At 58.1% G+C, this 27838-nt stretch overlaps 1 protein-coding gene across 2 annotated transcripts in view; it reads left to right on the top strand.

Moving 5' to 3' along the window:
- Nucleotides 1-4017: 4017 nt before the first annotated feature.
- Nucleotides 4018-27838, top strand: part of COL27A1 (collagen type XXVII alpha 1 chain) — a 129001-nt gene continuing 105180 nt past the window's right edge. Inside the window, exons 1-4 of one of the 2 annotated variants that reach the window (XM_059657888.1) lie at nt 4018-4289; nt 10810-10880; nt 14369-16089; nt 24054-24107. In XM_059657888.1, the coding sequence (XP_059513871.1) occupies nt 4234-4289; nt 10810-10880; nt 14369-16089; nt 24054-24107 (1902 nt within the window). In that variant the 5' untranslated portion in view covers nt 4018-4233. Of the gene's footprint in view, nt 4290-5387; nt 5907-10809; nt 10881-14368; nt 16090-24053; nt 24108-27838 lie in introns of those variants that run through there. The other variant, XM_059657887.1, reaches the window with a different exon arrangement.

Below are 27838 nucleotides of genomic sequence, written 5' to 3'. Positions count from 1 at the left end.
CAGCTGTGGGGGCGGCCGGCACTCCTCATGGATGGATGGCCTGTTGGGTACAGCCAGTGGTTCTAGACACACCATCAGCGAGAGTCCAGAGAGCTAACGCGCCACAGCTCTCCCATCTGGAAAATGGGTCTAACCACTCCGAGGCCCGCTGAGTGAACTGAAGGATGAGGAGATGGGTTTGACTCTCTCCAGTTAGACATCAACCCGGGAGGCCCAGCTTCTACGCTAGCCCCTGCACTGCCTGTGTGTGTCTGAGCCTCCGTTTTCTCACCTGCAAAATCAAGAAATTGGGCCAGGTGGCTCTGGGAGTCTTCCAGGCCTGAATTTCTCGTAGGGCCCCCGCATCTTGGTCAGCATCAGTGTGCACAACGTGTGCTTTGGCTGTCTCACAGCCCTGGACTCCCTGGCCTAGTCCTGAGGAAGTAACACTAGACTGGGGAGGAGGGGAGAGGCCCTGGGGAGATGATCTGGGAGGCCCAGACAATGGGATCATGTGTCCAGAGGATGTGCCCTCCTGAGTAAGTGGTTCAGGAGCTTTCCTGGTCTCACCGCTCATTCCTCTTGGGGGAATGATTGTTCTGGGGGGTCTTGGCAGCTGCCAGGACAGTGTGACATGGCCCCACAGGCAAAGCCCCAGCCCTAGGAGACAGGTCAACCATGAACACAGGAAGCACTGTCTCCAGCCGCCTCCCCTGGAGAAAGGGGCTGAACTGGCATTGCCTGGAGGGGCAGAGGGAGAGGGCACTGTTGGAGGCTGCCTCTCTCTGCAGCCTGGACTTCCATTCGGTTCTCTCTACTGAAATGCTGTATCCCAGGTGCTGGGAACCCCGCGGTGAGTGGGGTGGAGCGCGGCGAAGGCATCTGCAGCACCTAAAGTTGGGCCTGCCACACACCCTCATGGGTGAGGGTCATGATATAGGAAAGGGAGCAGGTGGCAGGGCGAGCCAGCCTGCTCTAATCTGGCAAACTTTACTCCCATTCATGTATTCGCCCCTTCATTCCTTCCTTCCATCTTTTGCTCAGCATTTATGGAGTACTTCCCTGTGCTAGGCACTGTGCTTCAGGCTGGTGCCAGAGCATCGATACAGCAACTGCTCACAGCTGGGACCACAACTTACATTTGCCTGGTGACCAGTGCCAAGCTCAGGGTCTGATGCATGGCAGCGTCTCTCCGAGTGACCAGGGGAAGAATGACTCTATTATTAGACACGTATCATGCGCACACATCCTAGGCCCCATGCCATGCAGGGCCCACATATGAAAGGAAGCCCCGTCTTGGTGTGCCCAGCAGCACAGAGCATGGGGAAGAATGGGGGCTGGTCTGAGACTAAATCTAAGGTTGTGAAGACTAGGGTTGGGGACCTGCGTTCTGGTCCCAGTTCTGCAGCACCAGTTAAACCAGCGTGATTTGAGGTGGGCCTTCCTGACCTGCCGTGTCTGTCTGTCTCCCTGCCGGCCTCTGGCAGGGGACCACCGCACCTCGAGAGCAGCAAGCACAGCCTGGCGCACAGTGCATTCTCAGAAAAAGCTTATGGAGAAGTCAATGCACGCCTGGGCCGTGTGCAGCCCTCTGTTCTGCGGGCTAAGACTTGACGAGTGATTCATTCATAAGCATTTATTGAGCACTTGCTATGTAGGTGTCCACCATTTAGGCTATTGAGATGAACAGTCTCTCTCAAGGCAGTATGTGCCTCAGGGAGCAGTGGGTCCATGGCTGATCTGTTTGGGCAGGGCATTAATTATGTGGCCCTTGAATCTCCACCAGGCCAGGAACTCCTCTGCAGAAAGAACTGTCTGTGCCCAGTCACCGGGGGTGTGCCAGGAGCCTCCTTGGCAGGAAGGTTGGGTGTAAAGAGGCAGTAGAGGCAGGAAACAAGGTCTCTCCCTCAGAATTCTTATCAGTGTCCATGTGTCCTCCTCCCAGCTCACCATGAGCTCCTTGAAGCACATAAGCCTCCTTCTTCCGCACAACCTAGCAAAATGCAGCTAGCGCTCCATAGGCATCTACTGGGTTGGATTTATTGTTAAACAACAGTCTCATCTTCTGAAGTTCAAAGGGCCCACAAAGGTGATCATGTTCGATGCACCTATTTTACAGATGGAGAAAGCAAGGCTCTTGAAAGGGACACCATCAATGCTTATGGGCTCTGAGGGGTTTCCCATGGTGGAACAGGGCTCCCTGGGGCTCCCCCACTGCAGACTCAGGTTTGGAGTGAGATTTGGAAAGGTCTTGGTGCTCAGCCACTGACCTGCTGCCTGACTGCTGAGGAAATGCATCTCTTGCCTGGAAATGGCTTTGTGGCCAGTGAGTCACAGGACATCACCCACACTGTGCAGTGGGGAGAATTCGATTGCTTCTCCACCGTGCTCTCCTCACTCCTCTTGCAAAACCTGCCTGAAATTTACTTCCACCCTCCTGACCTTTTTGTGACTCTTCCACCTGAGCTGTCCTTCTCCATGGCTGCATGTGTAACCAGCACATCCTTTAGGAGCCAAAGGCCACCTCCTCCTGGGAGCCTTCCTTGGTTTCTCTCGATCCCTTGGTCTGCTTGACAGTTCCATTCATCTCCATCTCCCTGATAACATCTATCAAATTTTCCCTGTTATCTTTATGTGATTGCGGGAGGTTCCTTGTGGCATGGCTGTGTCTGATGTCTCCCATATAGGCTCTCTTCCCTGCCCCACGTTGCTGTGCGTGTCTTCTGTCCACATGTGTGTGCTCAGAAGGCAGGGCCGTGTGTAAATTTATTTGCCTTCACTCCCACAGTGGCGGACCCTCTTCTTCCCGCTTTGCACAGAGGTTTGCACACTGTAGGAGTTGAAGGAAAAATCACTGAAATCATCGATGGTTTGAGCCTCTCTTGCGCCCCAGGCTCCCCACTAGGTGTGGGGGGTCTGACAATGACAGTGTGGTATGATGTGCACTACATTAAGGTGTGACGCAGAGCTTTGAGCTCCACCTGGAAGGACAGTGAGGCTGTGAACAGGCAGGAAGCATGGTTGGAGGGAGAGAGCCTGGGAGGAAACAGCAGTGACAAGGCCTTGAAGTATCCCAGCTTGTCCAGAGCCTGGGCCCTGGCATCAGAGGGGATGGAGCCTGGGGCAGGGCATGAAGCTGGGGAGGCTGGCAGGGATCTTCTCAGACCCTCTCAAAGGCAAAGATTTGGATCTTCATGCTCAGCTGCAGGAGACAGGAATCAGACGACCTCAGTTCACATCTCATCTCCTCCAGCCAGTTAGTGGTCTCAGGAGAGTTACTTAACCTTTCAGAATCTCGCCTTTCTCAACTGTAAATAGAGATAGCAGGCCTCCCATAAACAGTGACACTTAGCACAGGGCTGTACCTGGCCGGGGCGAGGTTGATGACGATGCAAAATACTAGGCAATACAAAAACAAAAAGACCCAACCCTTCCGTATTAATGCAATACTCTAAAAATGTCAAAATTAATGCAAAAAAAAAAATCCACGATTAACAAAATGTCAAAAAAAAAAAAAAAAGTAAATAAGGACAGGATCCACCTAGCACAAAGCATTATGCAGCTCAAAAAATGTTAACCATGATGGGACTGGGAGTTCTCAACCTTCCAGAGCTGTGGGCTTCGGAAAACCTGAGGAAAACCCAGGGCCCCTCTCCCCCAGAAGAATGCTTAATTCGGTCCACGTGGAGGTTTAGAACTCTGGTTCAAGGTGGGGGTGGGGGTGGTTCCACGCGCCATCCTGCCGCCTGTGGGTTCTTCAGGCCTCCCTCCTGGCAGCCGTGGGCGCTCTGCCCCCTGCAGGAAGCAGAGCACAGCTCTGTGGCTTCTTTTTCTTTCTTGCTTGCTCCCCCCGCTCCCCCCCCCCCCCCCGCCCCCCCTTCAGCTTGGGACTTTTCCTAAAGTTTGCTGAAACCAGACACCTTGCTCCACCGAGCCCGCGTGCAGCCACGGTTTAAAAGGCCGCCTTCAGCGCACCCTCCCCGCCCCCAGCGGAGACTTCAAAAGGCCCGGCGGGCGCCGTGGCCCCAGCACCTATGAGCCGCCCCCTGCGCCCAGAGCCCGCGACCGAGACCGAGGACGCAGAGCGGCCGAAGTCCCAGCGCAGGCGGACCGGGCAGGCGGTGCAGCCCCTTGCGCCCATGCCCCTCCCGGTGCCGCTGCGCTCCGAGCGCCTGCGCCCAGTTTAGGGAAGGGGAGCCCGCACCCCCCCTGCCCCCGCGCCCGCGCCGGGGCTGCGGGGACCCATGAATACAAATGCCGTTAGGCGCACAAGGAAGGACCGACCGTCCAGCCTCGCACCTAGGGACCCAGTAAGTGCCCCGGTGCTCCGGGAGTGCTGGGGGTACCGGTGTGTGTGTGTGTGTGTGTGTGTGTGTGTGTGTGTGTGTGTGTGGAGAGAGGGGGGTTGCACATTCGGGGAATAATTGTGTTTGTGCCCGCATGCGGTGGGCACTGGCAAACTGTGTGTAAGTGGGGGTGTGCCCTTATATGTGCACTTGGGGGTGTGTACATGGGTGTGTGTGCACGTGAAGGTGTGTGTGCAGGGTGTACTTAGGAGGATCTGGCTCGGCTAGTGTGCATTCGTGCGCATGGAAGCACCAGTGTGCATGTGTCTGCGCGTGTGGAGTCTGGTGGGCGCCCTGGGGTGTGTGTGCGTGTGGCTGTGTTGCATGTGAATGAGTGGGAGCACGTCTGAGTGTGGGTCCGTGTGGATATGCGTGTGTGCACCAGTGAACAAGTCGTGGAGGTGGAGGCGGAGGCAAATGGGGCTTCTGATGCCAGGGCTCCGACTGGGGTTGCGGGTATGCGAATTGGCTGGGTGTTTGCCAGGGAACTGAGGTGTGCAGTTCTGTGCTCCAGTGTGGGATCCCAGGGAGGCTCTTCCATAGACTGCGGGGTGGGGGGCGTGTTAAGCTCTCATTTCTTACCGAATGGAGAGGGGAGAGTGAGCAGGCTGACCAACATTTAACAAGCACACCCACTGCACGCCCAGGAGTCTTTCTCCAGGGTGTTCTGAATCCGGGAGGAAAAGTGTGTGTGTGTGTGTGTGTGGTAGACACTGGTTGTTGTCGTGGGAGTCTGGACACTGAGTCCTGGTCTCACATCTGCCCTTGGAACTCCGGGTTCCTTTCAGCATTTTCTGTCCTGTTCCTGCCTCTATCTCCTCCTCCCAACTCACAAGCCGGAAGTCCCGAAACTCTGACCTGTGATCAGGCCGGTGAACAGCCCTGGCCAACGCATCCATCCCCGTGAACCTCAGTTTCCCCATCCTTGGAGGTGGTAGATGTCTCAGCCGGCTGCAGTGGGCAGGTCCGGGGTGTGTTCCCGGCTGCGGCCGGCAGGGGGCAGCAGGGGGCAGCAGAGGGCGGCCCAGCGCTGGGAGGAGAGAAGGTGGAGAGCCACGGCGGGCCGAGACTTTAAATCGCCTTCATTTCCCCCAAATCCTTCCTTTTCCTCTCCTCCCCCAGGCCGGCGGGGAGGCTGCTTCCACCACCCTCCGCGCGCCCTCGCCCGGCCTTGCTCTGTCTCCGGGGACCGCCAGCAGCCCGCCTCCAAAAGTTTGATCATCTCTCTCTCTCTTTTTTTTTTTCTGCTGCTGCTTTTCGGTGGAAGCAGAAAAAGAGTGAGGCAGGGGCGAGCGCAGCGCCGGGACTCCTGGGACCATGGGCCTGGCGCGGGCGCTCGCGGGGCCCCGGCCGCGCTGCCTGGCTGCCCTGGCGCCCCTGGGCGCGGGGCTGTGCTGCCGGTGCGGGGGCCGCGCGCTCTGAGCCGGCCTGGCGTGGCGGGGCGGGGGGTTGGCGGCCCCATGGGGCGCGCCCACACTTGCCCCCCGGGCTCGGGAGCATGAAGTAGGGGCCCGCCATGGGAGCGGGAGCGGCGCGGGGGGCCCGAGGCACAGCGGCGGCGGCAGCGGCGGCGCGCGGGGGGTGAGTATGAGCTTGGGGGCGCCCCCTCCCCAGCTTCCTGCTGCTCTAGCCTGGGGAAGAGCTGGGGTTCCCTCCTGCGCCGGACGCTTCCAGCGGAACGTCAGCTTCCTCTCCCTTCCTGCGCCCCTGGGAGGCGGGCGGCCAAGGGTTAACGCAGGCTGCGCCCCCGGCCCCAGGGCTGGCGGCCTCAGGGTTGGCGAGCGCTGCCTGCTCGGCGCTGCCTGGCCGGCCCCATCCGCGCTGCGGCGGGGGCTGATCCGGGGAGGGTGGGTGAAGAGCCTGCCCGGGGTCGGAATTGGGGGTGGTGGTGGCGCCTGGAGGGGGGCTTTTGGCTGCTTGGGGGCGGAGGGGTCTCCAATTCTGCTGTCTCGGTGTGTCCCGTCGTCAGGTCCCCAGCCTGTAAGTCTCCGTTTCTGGCTGTTCTTGGGAAAGTGCCCCCAAGTTTCTAGGTTTCCACGTCTGGGCTTCTGCTCCTGCCTGCGTCTGTGTGTGTCTTTGCACGTCCCCGGTCTCTGGAAATCTTCGCGTGTGTGTCAAGTCTGTCTGGGTTTGTGTCTGTGTTTCCCTGCTTCTCTGGGGTGGGGGTGGGGTCTCCGTTCCTGTTGCTTTCCCGCGTGTGAGAGAAAGTGAGAGCCAGCATGTCCGAGCGGGAAGGGCCCTGGGAGAGCACCCGGTGGAAGCCCTCGCTGTACATGCAGATGCGGGGACTGGAGGAGGGAGGACCCGGGAGGGACAGGGAATTCCAAGAGGGGCTGGGAGAGCTGGGACCCAGGGGCTCTGAGTCCCGCCCGTGCAGTAGGAGCTGTGAGAGAGGAAAGGCGTGTGAGAGCCACTCGCTGCCCTGGGGTAAGTGTGGCGGGGAGCTAGCGTGGAAGGGAGCAGCCCCTGGGGCTTTATGGACTGTGGCTCATGCTCTCTGCCCAGGGAAGCGCGGAACTTGCTGGCTTTCTGTCCTGCCCCCAGGACCGGAGGACACGCCCAAGAGGCTGGTCCGCGCGGTAGCTCCGCCCCCTCCATGCCCTGCCCCTCTGAGCTGGAATGGAGGAGGATGGCCCCCCTTCTTTCCCATGTCTTGGAAAAAGAAGGCTGGCTGAGATCCCCCGCCCCCCACCGCACCACACACACACACACACACACGCACACGCACACGCACACGCACACACACGCGCACACACACGCACGCACACACGGCACCAGTAAGCACACTGCTGACTCATTTTCTCCAGAAGACCCTGTGCCAGGGCAGATGCCAGCGGTTGGGTAGAAAAGTGGTGCCAGGCGAGCACCCTATAGTGGGGCCCAAGCTTTGGGCAAGTGGGCAGTCATGCTGCATGGAGACCCAGCCTCTGCATGCTCCTGTCTTTCTGCCTCCCTCACCACTACAGGGCCCCAGAACCTGTGCCCTCTGGTCCCGGTGTGCCTGCCAGCCTTGCTCCTCCACACCTCTCCCCAGACCACCGAAGTGCCATCTCAATGGGTGGTGGAGGACTCACACCGGTGGGAGGCAGGCTTCAGGGCAGAGAGGGCGCTGCCACCAGGGGCTGTGACAGAATCCTGACACGGCCCTGGGAGCTTGGACAAGCCTTTCTGCTTGTTTTTCTCACCCACAATACGGGCATCTTCATTCCCAGCTAGCAGCTGGGCGGTGGGGGTTGTGAGGATTACAGGGACTGTGCTTATAAAGGGTGCAGAACAGTGCCTGGCTTATAGTAAGTGCTCAGTAAACGGCAGCTGTTGTTTGTATTATTATTCACCTCATCTTCAATGGATGTGTGAGTCAACTGGAAAATTCTAGGCTTCATCCTGTCCAGTCAGATGACCCATCTGTGTTCCCGTGGAAGAGGTAGAAGGTGTGAAGGAAGGCGTCTGGGTGGGACTGTCTGGCCACATGGGGCCTGGCAAGTCCATGGAGGCAGGTGGCACAGGCCTATCGCCCTTTGCTGTTCTGTGTCCTCTGGGCAGCTTCTTTCCCATCTTACCCCTGAGAGCACAGCCAAGCCCAGGGGCCTCTGCGCCCCCTTCCTTGTGTGTTTCGGGGGTCCCAGCACCCTGAGGCTCAGCTCTGAGCTTTCAGTGGGTGTTCAAGCTGATATGGGTCTCCCGGGTAACAAGGATGGAGGAAAACCATGCAAGCCAGCTACCCCTTCCAGCAGCCTGGTGGCCCAGGAGTAGCCACAGTTGATGTACTGGCAGAGGGCTTTTCTCAGGGGAAATGACCGCCTGGGTTTCCTGCTTGGAGGGCCGTGTGGCCAGGCTGTGTCTCCAAGGTCAGGCACCTAACGCGTGGCTCCAGTTTCGGCGGCCCCCTGCCCGCTCCGGCCCCTGTGCTCTGGTCTTCCCGACATGCTGGAGCCCCGGCTTCACCGAGCCAAGGCCCACGGGTCGGTGGTGAAAATAGAAGTCTAGAAGAACAAAGGCCTGAGCCAGCGCAGGCACAAAACACTGCGAGCAGTAGCCTATGCAGGATTGGAACGGGAGCCAAAGGATCGCAGGGCCTCCCTCCGGGAGCCAACTTTCCAGGCCTGGAGCTCGCTTAGAGGGCTGTTGGCTCCCCGGCTGCATCTCTGTTCCTGTTGGTGAAGGCTGGGACTCTGGTCTCTGACAGGTCCCTGCAAGTCTCCGCCTTCTACATGGGAGGCAAGTCCAGTGAAAAGGACTGTGCGTGGAGCAGTGGAGTCCGATGATATGGTCACCGACGCGCTGTGTAGCTTTGGGCAAGTCGCTTCCCCTCTCTGGGCCTCAGTTGTCCATCTCTGCAATAAAGAGATGGGACTAGAATCTGACTCTAGAGGAACTGAAAGGGCCTTCTCCCACTCTATACCCCTGCATTATGCTTTGGAAGTTTATGGGTCAAGTGCACACAGAATCCAGGTCTGACGTGGTCAGTGGCATTTGTCAAGGTGAATGGACAGGGTGGGGGGGCGGGGTGGGCAGGCGGGAGGGGACAACAAATACTTTTTGTAACAGATTCTGATCCTAGCTGCCCTCTCTCCCCTGCGAGTCTTCTTTCTCTTGAACTTTGGAGATTAAAAACATTACTCCCCCCCCACCCCAATTTACCCTCTTATTCTCTACAGAGTAGTCACCTTGGCATCACACACAGCACGAAGAGCTGACCGGGAGTGCCATGTGTGCTTGCTGCACCTTCTCTCTGATCACTGGCAAATTCTCTCTGGCCTGTCTTGAGCAGCTTGGGAAACATGCTAATACAAGTGTTAGGCTTAACACAGTGCGACGCGAGGAGTGAGGGCTGGTGCCTGGGGAGAGCTGGGAAGAGAGGGGGCTGGAAGGAAACGGAATGGAAACTAGTGAGGTTTCAGGAACACTGGAAAGTGAGGGGCAGCGTCTTCTGAGGGAGCCTTCTCAGGAAAAACGAGTTCCGTGGTCTAGCTGAGTGACAAAATGTGCAGTCAGTTTATTCCAGGACTTCTCGGAGCCCTTGGTGTGCAGTGGTGCTATGGCACCTGCCAAGATAGGGCTACAGGAGATGTTCTTCCCCAACATATCTGGCCAGTTTCCTGTAACGTCCTCCTGGTGGATGGAGGAAAGAGTACGAGAGAATTATGACCCAGAGCCTGCCCAAGATGACCTTGAGGAAGTACCTGCCCTCCCTAAGCCTCCGTTTTTGTCAAACAAAGATGCCTATTATTTCTTTTCAGGGATGATGGAGCTGCCATTTGATTCAAGTGGGCAGATTATACCAGAAGGCCAGCCTGTGCCCTTCTCTCCAGGGCAACTAGGCACTCTGACCTTTAGTCGTTGCTGGAGATGACTGGATCCCAGCCTGTGTGTCCCAGCCTCGGCCCCCTCTCTCCTCCCCCGCTCCTCCCCCGTCACAGCTCTCTTGGCCTGCATCCTGGCCAGCCATCCCCGCTTGGCCTGCATCCTGGCCAGCCATCTCTGGCCACGTGCCGCCCTCCCCTTTGCCTGCTCGAGGATCAGATGCCCCAGGTAGCTTCGGGTATCACCAGTGGCTGCTCCCACAGGAAGGTGAAATCAGATCACTGCCTCTGCCCATCTTGGCAGGAGCCACTGAGCAGAGCATTAACCCTTCCAGTCCCCGGAGTGCAAGGGCAGCAGAGACCGTCTAAGGGGCACTGGCATGGCTGGTGGCAGGCCAGGCCCTTGACATGCATGAGCTCATTTAATCCTCACGCCTGGCCATGCCAGCCATGTTTCAGAGGAGACAGGCTCAGGGAGGCTGAGTGACTCATCCAGGGTCACACAGCTGGTAAGCAAGGGGGCCGGTTGCACCTGCGTCTGCCTGACTCCCCATCGTCTCCTCTCTTTTCTCCTCCCATTTTCTATCAGCGGGAAGCCAGCTGGGCAGCTTCCTGAGCACACACTGGTCCTGGTTAAGGGGTCTTCTCCTTGCCTTGGGCCTGGGCAGTGAGTGTTTATCTCTCTAGCCCTTTGAGGATGATGGCCATCCCAACAGACCAGACTGGTCTTCCTGTGGAACTTTCAGCCCTGGCTGTAGTACCCATCGGGCCTCAAGATCATAGGGCCGTAGTACCACGGGGAGACTGATGCCCAGAAAGTGGGAAGGGCAGGGGCTGGCTCCTTGTCCCCCACTGAGTTGGCGGCAGATTTTGAACTGGACCCTGGGTCTCCTGACACCCAGGGCAGAGCTTCCTGCCCACTGTTTCCTGCCCAGTGGCCTTGGTTTATCATTCTGTAAAAAAGCAGGGTTGTATGTGTACCATATAAGCAGCTCCTGTCCCCAGAGACCCAGGAGTGTGGATTATTCTGATAGGGTCCTAGAGCCTGCACCTTGCCTCCCAGCCCCCCTGGGCGACACTGGGGTGGGCAGGGCGGGACGATCCACTCCCAGCTCCCCAGCCGGGTCTGGGCCGAGGGGTGGAAGCTGATGCCGCCCCTGCTTGTGTCTCCTGGTCTCTAGGGGGTTTCTCTTCACCTGGATCTTAGTCTCATTCGCCTGTCACCTGGCCTCCACCCAAGGAGCTCCTGAAGGTAACTCTCTCTTCTCTTTGTCCAGGGGGAGATGGGGGGACAGAGGGATGGGAGAATGCAGGGGTAGGAGACATCCGTGCCCCGAATTGGAACTCGACGCCTCGGTTTTCTCATCAGTAGAGTGGAGTTGACCACTGGCAAATCCTCTCTGGTCGTGAAAGAAACATGTTTGATGTTTTGTAAGGGGTAGGAAGGGCCCAGTGCAGAAATGTGGAGCGGAGAGCCTTTCGTTCCTCTCCGGGGCACAGTGTGGGTCGGCCACTTTGGGCCAGTCAGCCTCAGTTGCCCCTATTTGTCCTGGGACAACTGCTGAAAGGAGACATGAAGGCCAGGGCTTTCATTGCCCAAGCCTGTCGCCGGCCCTCCCCTTCCCGTGAGATCCTGCTTTTCCCAGCGATCCCTGAGGAGCTGTCCAGGGGGCCAGGGCGGCAGTGGGCTGGCTGCACAGCTGCCCGGTGAAACTGAAACCTCTCCCACATCTGTTTGTCAAGCAGCCACAGGCCTCTTAAAATAGCAGCCCTTCCCCCTTCTCCACACCCGCCGTGTGCGGGGCAGGCCGCCGGGCACTCCCAGGGCCCCTGTGGCCTGACCTGGCCGCTGGGCAGGGATTGGGCCCCTGGGAGGGGAGGGCCATGCCCGGAAGAGACTCCTGCTGCTGCCCGGCAACATTTTGTGCAAATGTCACATTTTCCGAGCTTGCTGTTTCCCCCACAAAGTAGGTGAACAGCTGTCCAGAGTCCTGAGTCAGGCGCTGGGGGCTGGGGAGAGGCTGGAGCTGTGTGGAGCCAGGTTTATGTAATAAAGGATCTTGCTGCGGCCAGCTGGCTGGGCCCTTCCATCTTGGCGTTGGGCTGCGTTCATTCCCCTGTCCCCTAGCTCCTCAGCTCTGATGGGATTCTGGATGTGTCTCCACCCTGTGTTCCAGCCTGTCTGAGGGCCTCCAGCACAGGAGAGCATCGTGGCTAAGAACAAAGACCCGGGAGCCAAGTGGTCAGGGTTCCAACTTCAGCCGAGCCTTTTATTATACGCTACATGACCTTGGGCAAGTTATTGTAGCGAACTTTCCTGACCCTCATCTATAAAGTGGGAATAACGAACAGTACCTGCTTCATAGATGATTGAGAGACTCAGTCGAGATAAGGCATGTCAGGTACTTGGTACAGAGTACGTGCTCGGTAAATGTTAGTTATTATTAACGACATTGTTTACCAGAAAGTTTGGGCAAGAACAGCCCCTCTCTCTCCATGGTGGAGCCCACAGGGATCAGAGGCTCTGGAAGCTCAGCGGTGACCACCTCCGCCCCAGGAGTGAGAGTTCAGGGCTCTGCCCGTGGGGGAGGCTTGGAGACTGGTTGGTGTCGGCGCTGAAACCTGCCTTGGCAGGATGATGAGGGAAACCCCATCAGTGCCACCGGGCCTGGCCAGTTGTCCGTTTCCCTGGGCGAGTGCAAGTGGCTGCAAGCTGTGGTATTCGGGGGGAGATGTGTGCAGGTCCGGGGGCCTCCTGGGGCGGCCGAGGGGGAACAAGTGACTCCCCAACAAATGGCTCCTCCATTTTAAGTTGTTTATAGTGAATAATACTTTGTGATAATGAAGCGGTTTTCAGTGATTAAAACGTAAAATATACTACTACTCAGAGAACCCTTAGCAGTTTGATTTAGCTTAGGACCTGGGGGCCAATAGAGGTGGGAGAGAGGAGGAATGTGAAGTGAAATGAAGGCCCTCAGGTCACAGGGAGGAATAAAGGTCTTCAATGCAAGCGGCTGAAACAGCAGCCTGAAGCTACAGAGCTCTTAGAACAGGGCCATCTCCAGGTCTCGTGTCCCTTGTCTTACAGGCAGGGAAACTGAGGCCTGGGAGTCAGGAAGAGCCTGGGCCAGAGTTTCCTGGTGCAGGGCGAGGGGGAGGAGATGGGGAAGGCTACCATTGCATCTCCCGCAACCCTATGATGGAGGCACTTCTTGTAGCCCCTCTTTACAGAGGGGGAAACTGAGACTCAGTCAAGACTCATGGTGGTTTTGTCTGGCTTTAAGGTCTGGCCTTCTGCCTCCAGAGCCTGCTGTGCAGCCATTATGCTGCCCTGTTGCCAGCACCCAGGTTCTCCGTTTCTCCCAACCTGTCTAGCTGCCCATCTACCCATCCACCTGTTCATCCGCCTCAGTTGTCAATTGAGGGCCTACTAAGTGCTGAGTGCAGCATTCAGCCCAACGTATACCCGTCCCACTGGGTAGTGAGAGAGCATTCCACACTCAGGAGCTAGGTGCTGAGCTCAGGGGAGGGGCCCTGAGGACTGACCCAGACCCCAATTCCGGGGGCGGCCTCTCTGCCGGCCAAGACAGCTCAGAGTCAGCGTCTGCAGACACTGGTAGCCCAGCTGACTGAAAGCGGCTGAATGGCTCGTGAGAGGCGAGTTCAGGTCACCTTTCCATAAACACCCTGGAAGCCTCCTCTTGCTCTGGCGAGCCCCGCCGCCATAATTACCGGGCAGATGTGACCTGGCCAGACCGCGGTCTGCCAGAGGACAGAGGCTGCAGGGGTGCCCCGATGACTTCCCCGGCTCTCTCCAGAGCCACCCAGTGAGGGCGGCGAGGTCAGAACTGTCCTCTCCCTCCCGTGCAGAGAGAAGCTCCCCGGTGCCTGCTCCAGCCAGACAGAGACCTCGGGCGTGGGAAGGGACTCAGTAGGTTCCTGAAGGTGGACATCCTGACCAAATTCCAGTGGCATGTCCATTCCTGTCACCCGCTCCCTCACTGGTGGGCCTGCTGCCTGGAGGAGACAGCTTTTGGGGCAGAGAGAAGGGGAAACAGGTCACATTGAACACAGCCTCTGATACTCAGCCCTGGCATTTGGTGATGATCATTATTTTTAATATTAATAGCTATTTGAAAATGCTTATTTTATGCCAGGCACTTTTTTTTCCAAGTGTATTAGCTCATTTAATCCTCGCAGCATCCTTCTGAGTGTGTTGCTGCTGTTATCCCATTTAACAGATAGGAAGACCAAGGCACTAGAGCAGCGGTTCTCAACCTGTGGGTCGCGACCCCTTTGGGGGTTGAACGACCCTTTCACAGGGGTCGCCGAAGACCATCGGAAAACACATATATAATTACATATTGTCTTTGTGATTCATCACTATGCTTTAATTATGTTCAATTTGTAACAGTGAAATTGGGGGTCACCACAACATGAGGAACTGTACTAAAGGGTCGCGGCATTAGGAAGGCTGAGAACCGCTGCACTAGAGTCACAGGGCTAGTAATGATGGAGCTGGTATTTGAACTCAGGACGTTTGGCTCCAGAGGCTGTGTTTCTGCCACCACGTGCAAGATCATGCAGCCAGACAAGGAGCTGCTTCCAGCTCCGCACTCTCAGCCACACCCATGGGGCAGCGGGCAGCGGAGGCCATGGTCCTCACGGCCCGTGCACCTGCAGGGGCCTGGGCTGGAGCAGGCCCTGACCGTGCCCTCTCCCCCCGCCCTCCCTCTCCAGATGTGGACGTCCTCCAGCGGCTGGGCCTCAGCTGGACCAAGGCAGCGGGCGGCCGGAGCCCCCCGCCCCCAGGGGTCATCCCGTTCCAGTCGGGCTTCATCGTCACGCAGCGGGCCCGGCTCCAGGCCCCCGCGCCCGCCATCATCCCCGCCGCCCTGGGCACAGAGCTGGCGCTGGTGCTGAGCCTCTGCTCCCATCGGGTGAACCATGCCTTCCTCTTCGCCGTCCGCAGCCGGAAGCACAAGCTGCAGCTGGGCCTGCAGTTCCTCCCCGGCAAGACGGTCGTCCACCTGGGACCCCGGCGTTCCGTGGCCTTCGACCTGGACGTGCACGACGGGCGCTGGCACCACCTGGCCCTGGAGCTCCGCGGCCGCACGGTCACGCTGGTGACGGCCTGCGGGCAGCGCCGGGTGCCTGTCCCGCTGGCTTTCCACAGGGACCCCGCACTGGACCCTGAGGGCTCCTTCCTCTTGGGGAGGATGAGCCCGCACGCGGTCCAGTTCGAAGGCGCCCTGTGCCAGTTCAGTATCTACCCTGTGGCGCAGGTCGCTCACAATTACTGCACCCACCTGAGGCGGCCGTGTGGACAGGCCGACATGTACCGGCCCCAGCCGGGACCCCTCCTCCCCCGGGACTCGGGCGCACCCTTTGCCTTCCAGACTGACCTAGCCCTGCTCGGCCTGGGGAACCTGACCACTGCCATGCCAGCCCTGGGCTCGAGGCCAGCAGGCAGGGGACCCAGAGGGACGGTGGTGCCCCCCACACCTACCAAGCCCCTAAGGACTAGCACCACAGACCCTCACAGGCGTGTCTCAGTGGGAGACCCAGCCCGGACCCCACTGCCACCAGCCAAGCTGTCAGCGAGCCAAGTGCTTCCTCCCGTGCCCCGAGCCCCTCCTGCGAGCTCCCCCACACCTGTCCAGTCCTTGCAGAAGAGCACAGCCACCAAAACCCCGAAGAGCCACCCAACCAAGCCTGCAGCCCCTTCTCCTCCCATTGCCCCTGTCAAAAGCCCCCGCCCCGCCCAGAAGGCAGCTCTCCCTTCCTCCAGAAAGTCAGCCCCTCCCACCAAGAAGCCAGTGCCACCCACTCTCCACCCAGTCCCTGCCCAAGTGTCCCGTCCCACAGGGAAGCCGGTCCAGAGGAACCCTGTGACGCCCCGACCCCCACCTCCCAGCGCCCGGCCCCTGCCCCCCGCTGCCGGTGCCTCTAAAAAGCCCTTCCCCCCCGCTGTCCAGACAGAGGCCAAGATGAGCAGCCGTGCCCGTGAGCCGGCTCCCGCCCGCACCAGCACACACGGACCTCCCCAACCCACTGTTTTGCCCCCCTCACCTGCCCCCAGTCCTGGCTCTACCAGGACCACTCGGCCTCTAGCCGCAGCGATGCCTCCCACCCTCACTCCTGGTTCAGTCCCCACTGGAAGCAAGAAACCCACTGGATCAGAAGCCACAAAGAAAGCCAGACCCAAGAAGCCCGTCCCCCTCAGACCTGGGAAGGCAGCCAGGGATGTCCCCATCAGTGATCCAACCACGGGGCCCAGCCCCAGCCAGTCCCGGCCCGGCCGGCAGACCACCCCGGCCCCAGCGTTGGCCCCGGCGCGATTCCTGACCTCCAGCCCCTGGCCCACGAGCAGTGGCTATTCGTTCTTTCATCTGGTGGGACCCACGCCTTTCCCGCTGATGATGGGGCCTCCGGGGCCGAAGGGAGACTGTGGTTTTCCGGTAAGAATGGGCGAGGTGTGCGTGTTGCCAGGAGCTCGAGCGGGTAGCGGGGGCAGTTCGGTCCAGTGCTTGTTCCTGGCAAGGGCGGAGGAACAGAAGCGGCTTAGAGCAGGGAGCTGCTGATGAGCCGTCTTTGATGGGAAGCGGGGTCCCCCACTCCTCCACCTCGGCTGTGTTCACGGGTGTAAATCCTGCTCTGGATTCATGACCCGCTGAGCCAGACTCCGGTCAGGTGGAGAGCACCCTTGGGCTTTGGTTGGCCCAGGCCCCAGGTCATTCTTTGCTGCTCCAGCTATAAAGGTCAAGTGGCTTAAGGAGAGCCATGAACTGGTGGCCCGGGTCACACAGCCTCAAGGCAGCTCCTGACTCTGAGGGCAGAGCTCCTCGGGCCACCAGCTTGCCTGGGAGTCCCACGTGGGTAGCCCTGATGTTTTGTTTGGCGCATGCAACATGGTTTAAACATTTTTAATAAGTGACTCACATTTTAAAAATGAGAGATTTCTTAGAAAAGACCCAGTGACCAGCTTCTCTTGGAAGTGGCAGAGATGCAGGGGCCCTGGGCTACAGCCAGGTCAGGGGGGCCCCTTAGACAGGCCCAGCCCGCTCCTGTCTGTGCCTGTCCCCACATCTCCCGATTGGGTCTTCCAATCACCCATGTATGTTACTTGCCTGAATCCTGTAGAGTCCCAGTGGTTCTCAACCTTCTGGCCCTTCAAATACAGTTCCTCATGTTGTGACCCAACCATAAAATTTTTTTCATTGCTACTTCATAACTGTAATGTTGCTACTGCTATGAATCGTAATGTAAATATCTGATATGCAGGATGGTCTTAGGCGACCCCTGTGAAAGGGTCATTCGACCGCCAAAGGGGTCGCGACCCACAGGTTGAGAACCGCTGCTAGACACTGGAAGTGTGGCGCCTGGTAGAGGAGTTTGGGGTGAGGAGGGTCAGAGTGGACCCAAGCAGGAGAAAGAACATTCCCTGTGCAGGAGACATTCTCAGGGTCAATGCCTCTGGCTTGCCTGGGACTGTCTCCAGGGGCAATGACCTTTCTGCTGCTGGAGGCCAATTCCTGCAGGCCGGGAGTGATGGGATGGAGTTTCCAGGAAGCCTGGGCCTGGGCTCTGTTCTCCTGCCTCGGTGATGAGCACCATGTGGTTTCCTCCTTCTGGGCTCTCTATTTGACATTAGGGCTCCTTACAATGCAGAGACAGTGGCAGATGCTGGGGATTCCCGGGCCTTACCAAACACACTTGATTATTTTTAATAATCATTAGGAATAATATTTATTCAGCCTCTCTGCAAGAGGACTGAGGGCCCATTTTTATTATAACCATATTGTGGAACGTATGGAAATTGCATGCATTGCTTTGTGATTATGTCAACATTCTGCTCAAGTCCCCTAGTTCTGCAATGGGCAGGGTAGAGAGTTGGGAGCTGAGGAAATGAGGAATCCTCCAGGTGACCCGGTCCGACTCAGGCCCCAGGTGCCTGGGGCCCTGACAGCTCAGCTGCCAGGCTGCAGGGGCGCCGGCTCGCTGGCTGTGAGGTTGAAAGGGGGTGAATTGTCTCCCTCTGACAGAGGGCAGTGAGGTGCAGGGTGTCCACTCTGCCTGGTGGAGGAAGAACCCTGCCTCCCGAGCTGTGTACAGTGTGGAGAGATGCCCTGTCCGAGCCAGCAGAACCGCAGCAGGAATGGACTTTTCGGGTGTAGCATCTGCCTTTGGGGCCGGTGGATGCCCGAGCCACACACTTGCCTCCTGGGTCTGGTGATGTGGGTCAGCAGGAGGTGAGGCCTCCTTCCAGATCGCCTGGAGCTTTCCGGTGACCGAAGAAGGTGCTGGCATTGTCCCGTGCCGTAGATGGGTGCTTAGGCCTCATTCCAGTTCAACTCTCCTCATGGGCAGGGGAAGAGCCTGGAGACTGTACCCAGAGAGGGCCAGGACTTGCCCAAGGGCACACAGCACGTAGGAGGCAGAGTTGGAGTTTATGCCTCAGCTCCAGACTCCAGGGCATCACGTCCCCCCTCATGAGTGTCCACTCTAAGACCCCAGGGCCTAGAGCTGGGAGGCTGGGGGGGTTTCAGCAGATGTGTCAGGCCTGTCCTTGGCCTCCAAGGAGGAGCTCATGCTGAGACTTCTGTTTCTCTCCCCACCATGTGTATGAGTTCCCTCCACATGTGTGCACTTCCCTCTAGCGCCTCCCGGGGCCTGGTTCGGGAGGGGCAGGATGTGTGTGCTAATCCCTGCTCTGCCGATGAGGACACGAGGGGGAGAGGGACAAAAGACTTGCCCCAGGGCTCTCGCATGTTCTTACAGGGGCCGGATGCCATGGCCCTTCCTGCTCCTCCAGCCCCGAACGGATGAGGGCAAGAGCGGGGACAGCAGGCTGCCCAGGTGCCATCCCGCCTCCAGCCCCATGCTCTCCCTAATCCCACCCTCCCCATCTTGGAGTCTGGCCTCACTCCAATAGGACCCAGAAGCTTTGGCCAGTCCTCGGTGTGGCAGGGAGCAGGCTGGTCATTTGTATGTCACCAGCCGCCAGAAATTATGAAATCAAAGTGGCATCTTTGAGTCGCGACAGGAACTCCTGTTCCTTCCGCCCTCTCTTCTCTGCCCCCAACCTCCCTATACATTCAGAATCGAGTCTCAGCAGAGCAGAAGCGGTGCTGCCTGGGACATGGGGCTTAACTGTCCCCAGACGGGGATCATGCAGACCTGGGTTCGAATCCCGGCCCCACCGCTTACGAGCTCTGTGGCCCTGACTCCCCCTCAGCCTCAGCTTCTGCAGAATGTCAGACAGAGCTGCCAGCTCCTGTGAGGAAGCAGGCTGGACGCTCTCCAGGGCCGCCGTGGAGATGTAGTTCGCTGGGTGACGTGGGACACTGCTCTCCTCTGTCTGGAACTGTCTCCTCCTGTGACACGACATGGGAAGAGCTTCCTCCTTAGAAATGACTGTGGGACCTTTCGGAGCCTGGGAGGGTGTGTGGGGCGGGTTCTGCATGGCTCCCCAGGGACATGGGACGGGCTGAGGGAGGCTGGGACAGAGCGCTAGGCCTGGGCCTGCCAGGAGTTGTAGCCACTGAGCGAGGAAGCTCTGTGGGAGCCCCAGGAGCGGGGGGAGCATGGAAAAGCTGACTGGCCTGGGCTGGGGAGGGGCGGGAGGCTGTGGTTCAGAGGCTGCACAGAAGCTGCACAGAAGCCCCAAGCCTGGGAGGAGGCGAGGCAAGGCCTTATTTATTCACTCGCGGGCCGCTGGCATTTGCACGCGCATGTGCTTTTTGCAGGCGTCACCTCGGGGAGACCCGGCTGAGGGCCTGGCCCACAGCAGACGCTCCATGACTATCTGTAAATGAAGGAATGTGATCCTCGCAAAACACACACACACACACACACACACACACACACACACACACACAAACAGGTTGTCTTGACTCACGGGCTGGGTTGCTTGAGGTTACCCAGATCTTTGCTGGTGGTGGGATAAGGAGGCCGCACGGAATGTAAAGGCCTACAGACTAGATTTGGAATGACCTGGGTTTGAACCATTCCCTTATCCAGCCGTCCTTTCCTTCTTTCAACGAACGTTGATTGAGTGCCTTCTTGGCGTCTGGTGCTGTGTGACCTTTGGCAAGTCACTTAGCCTCAATGTGAGTATGGTACCACGTACCTTTGCAGGGTTGTTGTGTGGATGGAGTGAGATGCACCCAGCACTAGAATCGGAGTCCCAGCGGGTTGCTGTGGCCGATGTGCTGATTGGTGAGGTGGGGGTATTGTTACACTAAGAGAACCAGGAGGGTTTGGGCACAGGAGGACCATCCTACTGTTGACGGTTAGGAATTGGAACTAGACCTTGAGAAATTCACCCCTTTCGTTAGTACAATCTAGCACCCAGGAGAATGGAGGGGTGTTTTGCTGTCTTTACCATATGCTTTGGAGCTCCTACTGTGCGCCTAGCTCCGTGCTAAGCAATCTGCATGGTGTATCCTGTGACTCCAGCGGGTCGGGGTGGGGGGGGGGGCGGGGGGGGGGGGAGAGGGTAATTGAGGAGAGTTTCGGGAAGGGACTATTTGCAGAGCTATGGGCAGCATCAAAGGAACCTACAGGGGCTGGCATCGCACAGGAATCCAACCTGAAGGTACAAGAGGAGGGGCGGGCGTTACCAGAGCCCAGCAGAGTTAAAACATGACCGGGGTTCTTTGACAGGAGTGGGGCCAAACTACAGCAAGCAGGGAGGGAGCAGGGAGAGAAATACCCTGCCCACTCTCTCCTGCGGTGGCCTCTCTCAGCCAAACCCAGCCAGGGCAGAGAGCAAGGAAGCCTGTGGGTGCAGCCCGTAGGAGCAGCTTCCCAGGGCACAGAGTGGATCTTGGGAGCAAATGGAGAATAACCAGCACACACACATGATTTTGGAAGATGAGTATTATGCCCCCATTTTACAGCTGGACAAACTGAGGCCCGAAGGCATAAGGAGATAACTTGCTCAAGGCTACACAGAGAAGCCCTGTCCCAGTAGGCCCTTCCCTAGGACAGAGACTGGGCACCCTGTGCGCCATTCTTGGGAATAATCGGGAGCTCAGATAGAGATAGGAAGGCCCTTTGAGATTCCCTGACTTCTTCCCCTCAGGCTATAGGCACTGAGCAGAGGACCAGAGACTGAGAGTTCATTGCTAAGGGTCTCCCGGCAGTTAGCAGCACACAGGATTGGACTCAGGTCTCCCAGATCCCGGGCCTGTGAAAACTCTCCTTGCTTGCCGCCAGGGGCCATGCCAGCCAGAGCTTACTTCTCTCTGCGAGGCTTGGCAGGCGGGCCCTTGCAGCTGGACACAGGGTGGACTTGTTCCATCGGATGGGGTTCCCCTAGGCCTGGCTGTGGGAGGCCAGGACCCTTGGGGAAAGCCCAGAGTGGGGGTTTGCTTGTTTCCATGGCTCTGTTTGCATGAGCCCTGAGCCCGGGCCTCGTCCACCTCCCGCAGATAGGCCAGCGGCCCCCGCTCCCCTCCCCCCAGCTCTGGGCCCTCTCAGAGGCCCCGTTGTTTGCATCGTGGAGTGGAAAATCCCACCCCGGCCTTGTGAATCATCCCAGAGTCACCCGCTCAGGCTTCAGCCCTGGAAAGAAATGGCAGCGTTTTTCCACTGCATGGAGAACAGGCAGGGTCTCGGATCAGGAGAGAGGGGCGCCCCCCTCACTCACCCACTAACAAAGTGATCGCTGAGTGGGGGAGGGCCAGGCCTGGGGCTGTAGCTGGGCGCGGGGTGGTCCGGCCCAGGTGGGTAGAGCAGGGCTGGCCGGGCCTGCCGCTGGGGGCTGGGCTGCCATGTCAAGGAGTCAGGCTGTGGTCTGACATCACCAGGCCGGGCCGTGGGTCCCAGCTGGCACTTAGAGTCTGCTGTGCAGATGTTGTGAATGAGGTCAGGTCCCAGCTTGGATGCCCCTGTTTCTGGGGCAGAATAAACGCCAAGAGGGAGTGTCCAGGCCCTCTGCAGTGGCGGCCCTCCAGGGTCATGAGGGAACTCCACCCACAGATTGCCCGTCCTGGGCCCTGCACCAGCCCTTCACCCCTCCGGGCCTTGCCTTCTTCTCTGTGCGAGGGGCATGCTCTCACTTTTCCTCTTCTGCTAGATAACCTAGAGGAGGAAATCAACACCACCCTGCAATTCAGGAAGTGCCGGCGTTGGGAAGCCCGCGGCATGTTCATTTGACACATGCCCACGGAAGGGAGGGGAATTATCCACGTTTGCACAGCCAGTCAGAACACCTGGCCAAGGTTTTCTGCGTGGAAGCTGCGCAGGGGAGGAGAACGTGTCAAGTGGTTTGGGGTTGAATCCAGGTTCTGCCTGTTAGCTGTGCAGCCTTGGGCAAGTGGCTTTGCCTCTCTGAGCCTCTCTATGGTCTCTCATCTGTTAAAGGGGCTCGGTGATGATAACAACACCTACAGTAATGCTTAGCCTTAGCCCCTGCATTTCCCTTTAACTCCGGGTCGCGTGAAAGAGCAGGGCCAAGGAGGGCCTTCTAGGAAAGGAAACCTTTTGCTCTTCCTGAAAAACAGATGTCGAGGAGGGTGGCTTAAGATTCCACACTGGGGAGGTTCCAGCAGCTTGCTTTGCAGAAACAACAGCTAACTTTTGGGGCGTTCACTGTGTGCCAGGCACTAGGATTAGCACTTTTTATAGATTATCTGTCAGCTAGATGCTGTTCTATCTGATTTTATAGTTAAAGAATGAAGCTTCGGAGACTGGAAGTTGCTTGCCCTGAGCCACAGAGCTAGTCAGTGAGGATGCTCAGTATCTTACACTGGGGAGCAGCAGGGGGTAGACTGGCCCTGGATCTCAAACCTACAGAACTGGACCTAGGACTGGAGACCGTCCCTTCAACCCCCGGGCTCTGCATGGGAGACTGTCGCCAACTTGGAGGCTCAGAGATGGCTGGAACTTGCCTGAGATCACACACGAGTCCCCCTCTCTCCACCCTGGGGGGACTCTTGTGTGACCTCCGGCAAGTGCTAGCTCTTTTCAGTGACCCCGGGGCCCACGTCTGCCCGTCTGGATCTCTCTGCTGATTTTCATTCATGGATGAGCAAGCACGTGGTGTTCACAGGCCAGCCCTGTGAACTGGGGCTGCCCAGCGTGAGGTCTGGATTAATTACCAGCCAAACCGGACTGGGTTTTCAACACTGATTTTAACTCCGGGCAGGAAACCTGGAATCTCTGCTGTTGATGGTTATTTGAAACAAATGAATTCCCCAGGCCTCACACATCCTCGAAAGCCTGGCTTCCTCCAAAGGCTCCGTGTTCAGCTCTTCAGGGCAGGCACTTGGTTGATCCTCACCCGCTCCTTCAGGGCAGACGGGACAGTCGCTATTGAGCGCTTTGCAAAGGGGAGCAGCGGAGAGCAGACAGGCTGCGGGGCTTGCACAAAGTCTGCAGTATCGAGTGGCAGCACCAGGACTTACACAAAGGCCAGCACGCGGTGTAGTAAGTCTGCCCGGCTGTCCCCCTTCCTGTGTGAAGGGAAGAGGGGTGCGGCCACACAGGTGCTCCCTGAGTACCCCGTGGCAGGGTTAGGCCATTCTCCCATAGGAAATGGGGAGCTGTTAAATGTTGTTGAGCAGGGGAGTCCCGTGGGAAGGTGAACCCAGGCTGTGTGGAGGACTGGAGCGGGGGGGAAGGGAGAGGCAGGGAGAAGGCAGAGGCAGAAGGGGCTGTGATGAAGGCTGGGCCAGGCTGTGGCCACTGAACTAGATGAGGCATTTGAGTGACGGTGGCTTACAATAATACTCTACTCACACATTTACTGCCTCGCATTTCTTCCTCGAGATAATACTGTGAGGAGGGTATTCTGGTCCCCATTTTTTAGGCATAGGCTGGTTAGGGAACTTGCCCAAACCTAGCTGGTAAGTGGCAGCACTGGAATGTGAAACCAGGCCTTTATGCTCCACTGCATCTCCGTGGTGTGAAGATGCTTGGTGTGACCTTGGGCAAGTCCCTTCTCTGCTCTGCCTCTGCAGACAACTTGGCCGAGCTCAGAGGTCTGTTGCTGTATTATTTTATCAAACATTTGGCTGAGCCCTGGGCAGAGAGAGATGACTCATATCCCATTAGTTCCTTTGAGGAGACTATGATCTGGTGGGAGAAACAGGCTTCTAAGCAGACAGTTCCCTGAATAGTATAGTGGCCTTTAAAATAGAGGGACAGAGGGGAGGAGGGGTCAGGGAAGGTTTCCTGGAGAAGGTGGAACCCTAACTAAGGTAGCGGAATAATAAAAGCTGAGAGTGTCAAAGGCTGAGAAACCACGGCGGCAAAGGCCCGGAAGCTCCGAAGAGCAGGAGTTCCTCAGGCAGGGCCCTCAGGGAACCACGGTCCTTAGCCGTGGGCAGAGTTCTGGGGCAGGTTTGTCGAATGAATACTTGTACCCATTCTCTCATCATGCCACTGGGCACTGATGCTATTGCTTTCTCCTCAGGGCCCCCCTGGGCTGCCTGGGCTCCCTGGACCCCCCGGTGCACGGGGACCTCGGGTAAGTGATCGCGCACCATCCTGTGGAGCCCTGGTCGGCTCTCTGGCCTGCATGCCCTGAAGTCCAAGCTCTGCTGTGTATCCTCAGGCTACTCCCTGCCCTTCCCTGGCACTCACTTTGCACTTTGTCCAGTGGAATGGACCTAGGGCTCTTAGGGGCACTGTGTGGACAGACACGGCATGGGACAGGGTCTCCGTTCTATTGTAGGTATGACTCTTGCAGCCTGGAGTGGAGAAGGGGTTTCCCCTGGGCTGATGGGCTTTGGGGTTTGTCCAGGAAGAAAGCTGACTTGGGAGGACACGGCCCTTACACCCGTCTTCCTATATCTACAGGACCATCCTGTGGGGGGGATGCTGACATAGGCAGCTAGATGGGCCATGCCAGGGAGTAGGTGAGCTCCAGTGCTGAGAGGTTCAACCGGAGGCTGGAGGGTGGCTTGGCAGGGCCGGGGTGGCTGATATGAGCTAGCCCAAGCCTCTGAATGAAAAATAGCTCCTATGTGCCTGGCACATCACTTAATGCTGCCTTATCTGATCCCTTCTTCCCCAGTACCCCCATGGGTCAGTAGGGTCACTCTCATTTTAGGAATGAAGAAACCAAGCATCTAATGAATGGCAGAGCTGGGACTAGAACCAGGCTCTTAACCCTATGCCGGGCCCTCCCTCTTGGAGGGGAATCTGCCCCCTTCCCAAGAGGACTCAGACCCATGGCGCCTGGCATCTGTGCCCAGCCTGAATCAACCTTTCCCACGCTGGGTGCCTGGCAAAGCCCAGGCAGAGGTAGCTGCCTGGGGCATATTTTTAGCTCTGAGCCCAGTGGATGGTTCTGGTTATGCAATTACTCGAGCCCTAGTTCCCTCTAGACCCGGCCCTGTGCTCCTGGGTCCAGGGCTCTGGAATCTGCTGTCAGCAGCAGCGTTTCTTCCTGGATTTGGAGTCTCCATGGAGCACATGCCCAGAGCTTAGGACCACAGGGGTGTCATGGACACCCCTGGCCTTGGCCTTGCAGCCTGGGCCCAGGATGAGGCCCGCTGACCTAGCATCCCAGGCCCAGGCAGCCTGCCCCTGCCCCGTACTCCTCCTGAGCCCTCTGGCCTCTGAGTTATTGCTCAGGCTGTGCTCCCTGCTGGACACACCCTCTTCTGCAAACTCCTCCTCCATCCATGGCTCAGATCGCACGCCAGCTCCTTTGCTGATGACCACCCCTCTGGGAGCTCCGGCGGCACTTTATCGGGCCCTCTGGATGGCACGGATCACTTTCCAAAACCCACATCGACCGCTGATCTCCCTTTACTGAGCTGCATACGCGTGATCTCATTGCATCTCCCCAGCCGCCCTGAGAAATAGGTTCCAATATTATCCACATTTTAGAGGTAAGGAAACTGAGGCTCAGAAAGGTCCAGTGACTTTGGAGAAAGTCAAACATCAGGTAGATCCAGAACCGGGATTTAACCCGGGTGGTCTGAGTCCAGAGCCTGTGGTTTTAACCATCCAGGTGCTAATTTTCTATCTTTTCGGCTGAGCCCTCTGGGCCAGAGACAGCCTGCTGACCCTCTTTTCCTCCCACGACCCCTCGCACAGTGCCTGCGTGCAGCCGGTGCTGGGAAATGGTTGCTGATGAGTTCTAGTCTGGGAGTCGAGAACATTTCCACAAAAAAGTTGTGTGATCTTAGCCAAGTCCTTTCCCTTCTCTGGGCCTTAGTTGTCCCATCTATAAAACATGGGATCATAGTGAGGTATTCCTACGGTTCCTCCCAGCTCTGAAATTCCACAAGTGAGTGAATGACTCTCCTGACATCCTTCTGTCTCTCATATGCCCCAGCACCCCCCGCCCCCCAACACACCCCTCATCATTCTGCTTCTAGACTACAAATTCCATAGATCATAAAATTCCAAAGATGATAGAGTGCTGGGATTAAACAATCCCAGCTCCTCGGCACAGATGGTGGCTCTGGGGTTTAGGGGAGGGTGGGGCCTCATCTGAGGTCAGTGGCATGCCCCTTCCCACCTTCACATAGTCCCGCAGCCCATCCGCCCATCCGCCCATCCAGGGAGGGACGTTGGGGAATCCCTGGGCCCTGCCCCCACCCGCCTTTCTGGGCTGCAGCATTTATAGAATCGGTCTGCTTGGCTCCCACTCAACTATGTGCTTCGTTTCTAAGCAAGGCCGTGGCTGGAGAGGGGTGGGGAGGTGGGGGCAGGGAAGCAGGAAGCCCCCACCTTCACGAGCTGCACAGGGGGTAGCTAAGTGCTCCAACCCACCATCTTTGGAGCAGCTGGGGGCACAACTGGGGAGAAGTAGCCACCCTTGACCTCGCATGGCTCACGCCTGGTTCTGGGGTGCTGGTCAGGGGCCCCTCCTAAAACATTCCCCCCACCCAACCGTTGCCCAGTTCAGGCTGAGCTTGGAGGTTAGACCCCAGGAGCCTGGGCTGGGATGAACATCGGAGATCTTCCAGATTCCTTAGAGACCGCTGGGTCCTGTCACTGATGGAACAGACGGGAGCCTGAGGCTGGGGGCGGGGAGGCTCAGAGTGGTTTCAGATCTCCACACTTCCCAGTCCTAGCCGGTGCCAGCAGACAGCATTAGGTAGGATGTTGGGAGGGACTGATTGTTCTAGAGGGAGGCTCACCCCTGACACCGTGATAAGCCCCCCAGGCTTAGTGAGCTTCTAAACACTGTTCTTTCTAGATGTTTTCAGAGACGGGGAGAGTTCCAGTTCAGACATCGAGGAAGAGGGAGGTGCCTCGGTTGGAATGTGACAGGCTGCAGCTGGGAAGTTGGCCTCGGACAGGGAGGAAGGCAGCGAGTTCATACACAGCCAGCCAGATGGGTCAAGAGGGGGCAGGGACAGGGCAGTGTGTCTGGAGCTGGTGCGGTGGGGGGCACGGTAGGGCCTCTTGAGGTGCCTCTCCCCACTCCCAACGTCCCAGAGTATGCCTCCCGGACAAAGACCCTCAGGAATGACCTGACCCCTGGGGCCCTGTTTCTATCACTGGGCTGCAAGGCCCTTGCTGGAGAAAGTGGACGTAACTGGACCCAGCTGCTGTAGCGGATTTGGATATGGCCTGGGAAAATCCAGTGCCATGAATAAGCCCTGGACTTGAGGCCAACGGGCCTGCTTCCGGCCCTCGCTTGGCCACGACTGTACTGTGTGACGTTGGCCAAGACTCTCTGACTCTCTGGGCCCAGGCTGCCCAGCTGTTCCGTGGACCCTGGAGGGCGCCGTAAGCTCGGAGCCTGTAGGAACCCAAGGGGGAGTGCTGACTGCGTGGCCACAGGGGGGCTGTGCCTTTGGTCCAAAGAGGCTCAGGATGCCCTTCATTGAACCCTCAACTCCAAGGGCTCATACAACAGTCCAGCTGGAGGCTGAAGGGTGGACGTGTCCTTTAGGCAGGAGGAGTCCCCAAAGGCTCCCGGGAGGAGGTGGCTTTTGAGCCGGGTCTTGAAGGATGGGTTGGGCTTCAGCTGGAGGGGTTGGATGGCAGAGGCATGCCAGATGATGGGAACAACATGGCAGAGGCGGTGAGGGGAGGAAGTGCCGGGCCCAGCGCAGGGAAGCAAACAGCTGAGTGTGCTTTGAGCTCGAGGCAGCCAGCTGGGTAGGGCTGAGGCAGCCAGCTGGAGAGAAAAAGGGAGTAACAGTCAGCTGTTAGGGCTTGTCCTCTGAAGTCACATCTGAGGTTGAGATCTAGCTCTTGTCCCTGAGCAGCTGGGTGACCTGAGAAAGT

The sequence above is a fragment of the Myotis daubentonii genome, chromosome 11 (genome assembly GCF_963259705.1).
Source record: "Myotis daubentonii chromosome 11, mMyoDau2.1, whole genome shotgun sequence".
In the NCBI taxonomy this organism is placed as follows: domain Eukaryota; kingdom Metazoa; phylum Chordata; class Mammalia; order Chiroptera; family Vespertilionidae; genus Myotis; species Myotis daubentonii.
The sequence above is the reverse complement of the archived record's forward strand: the minus strand, read 5'-3'. Positions and strand labels throughout refer to the sequence as shown.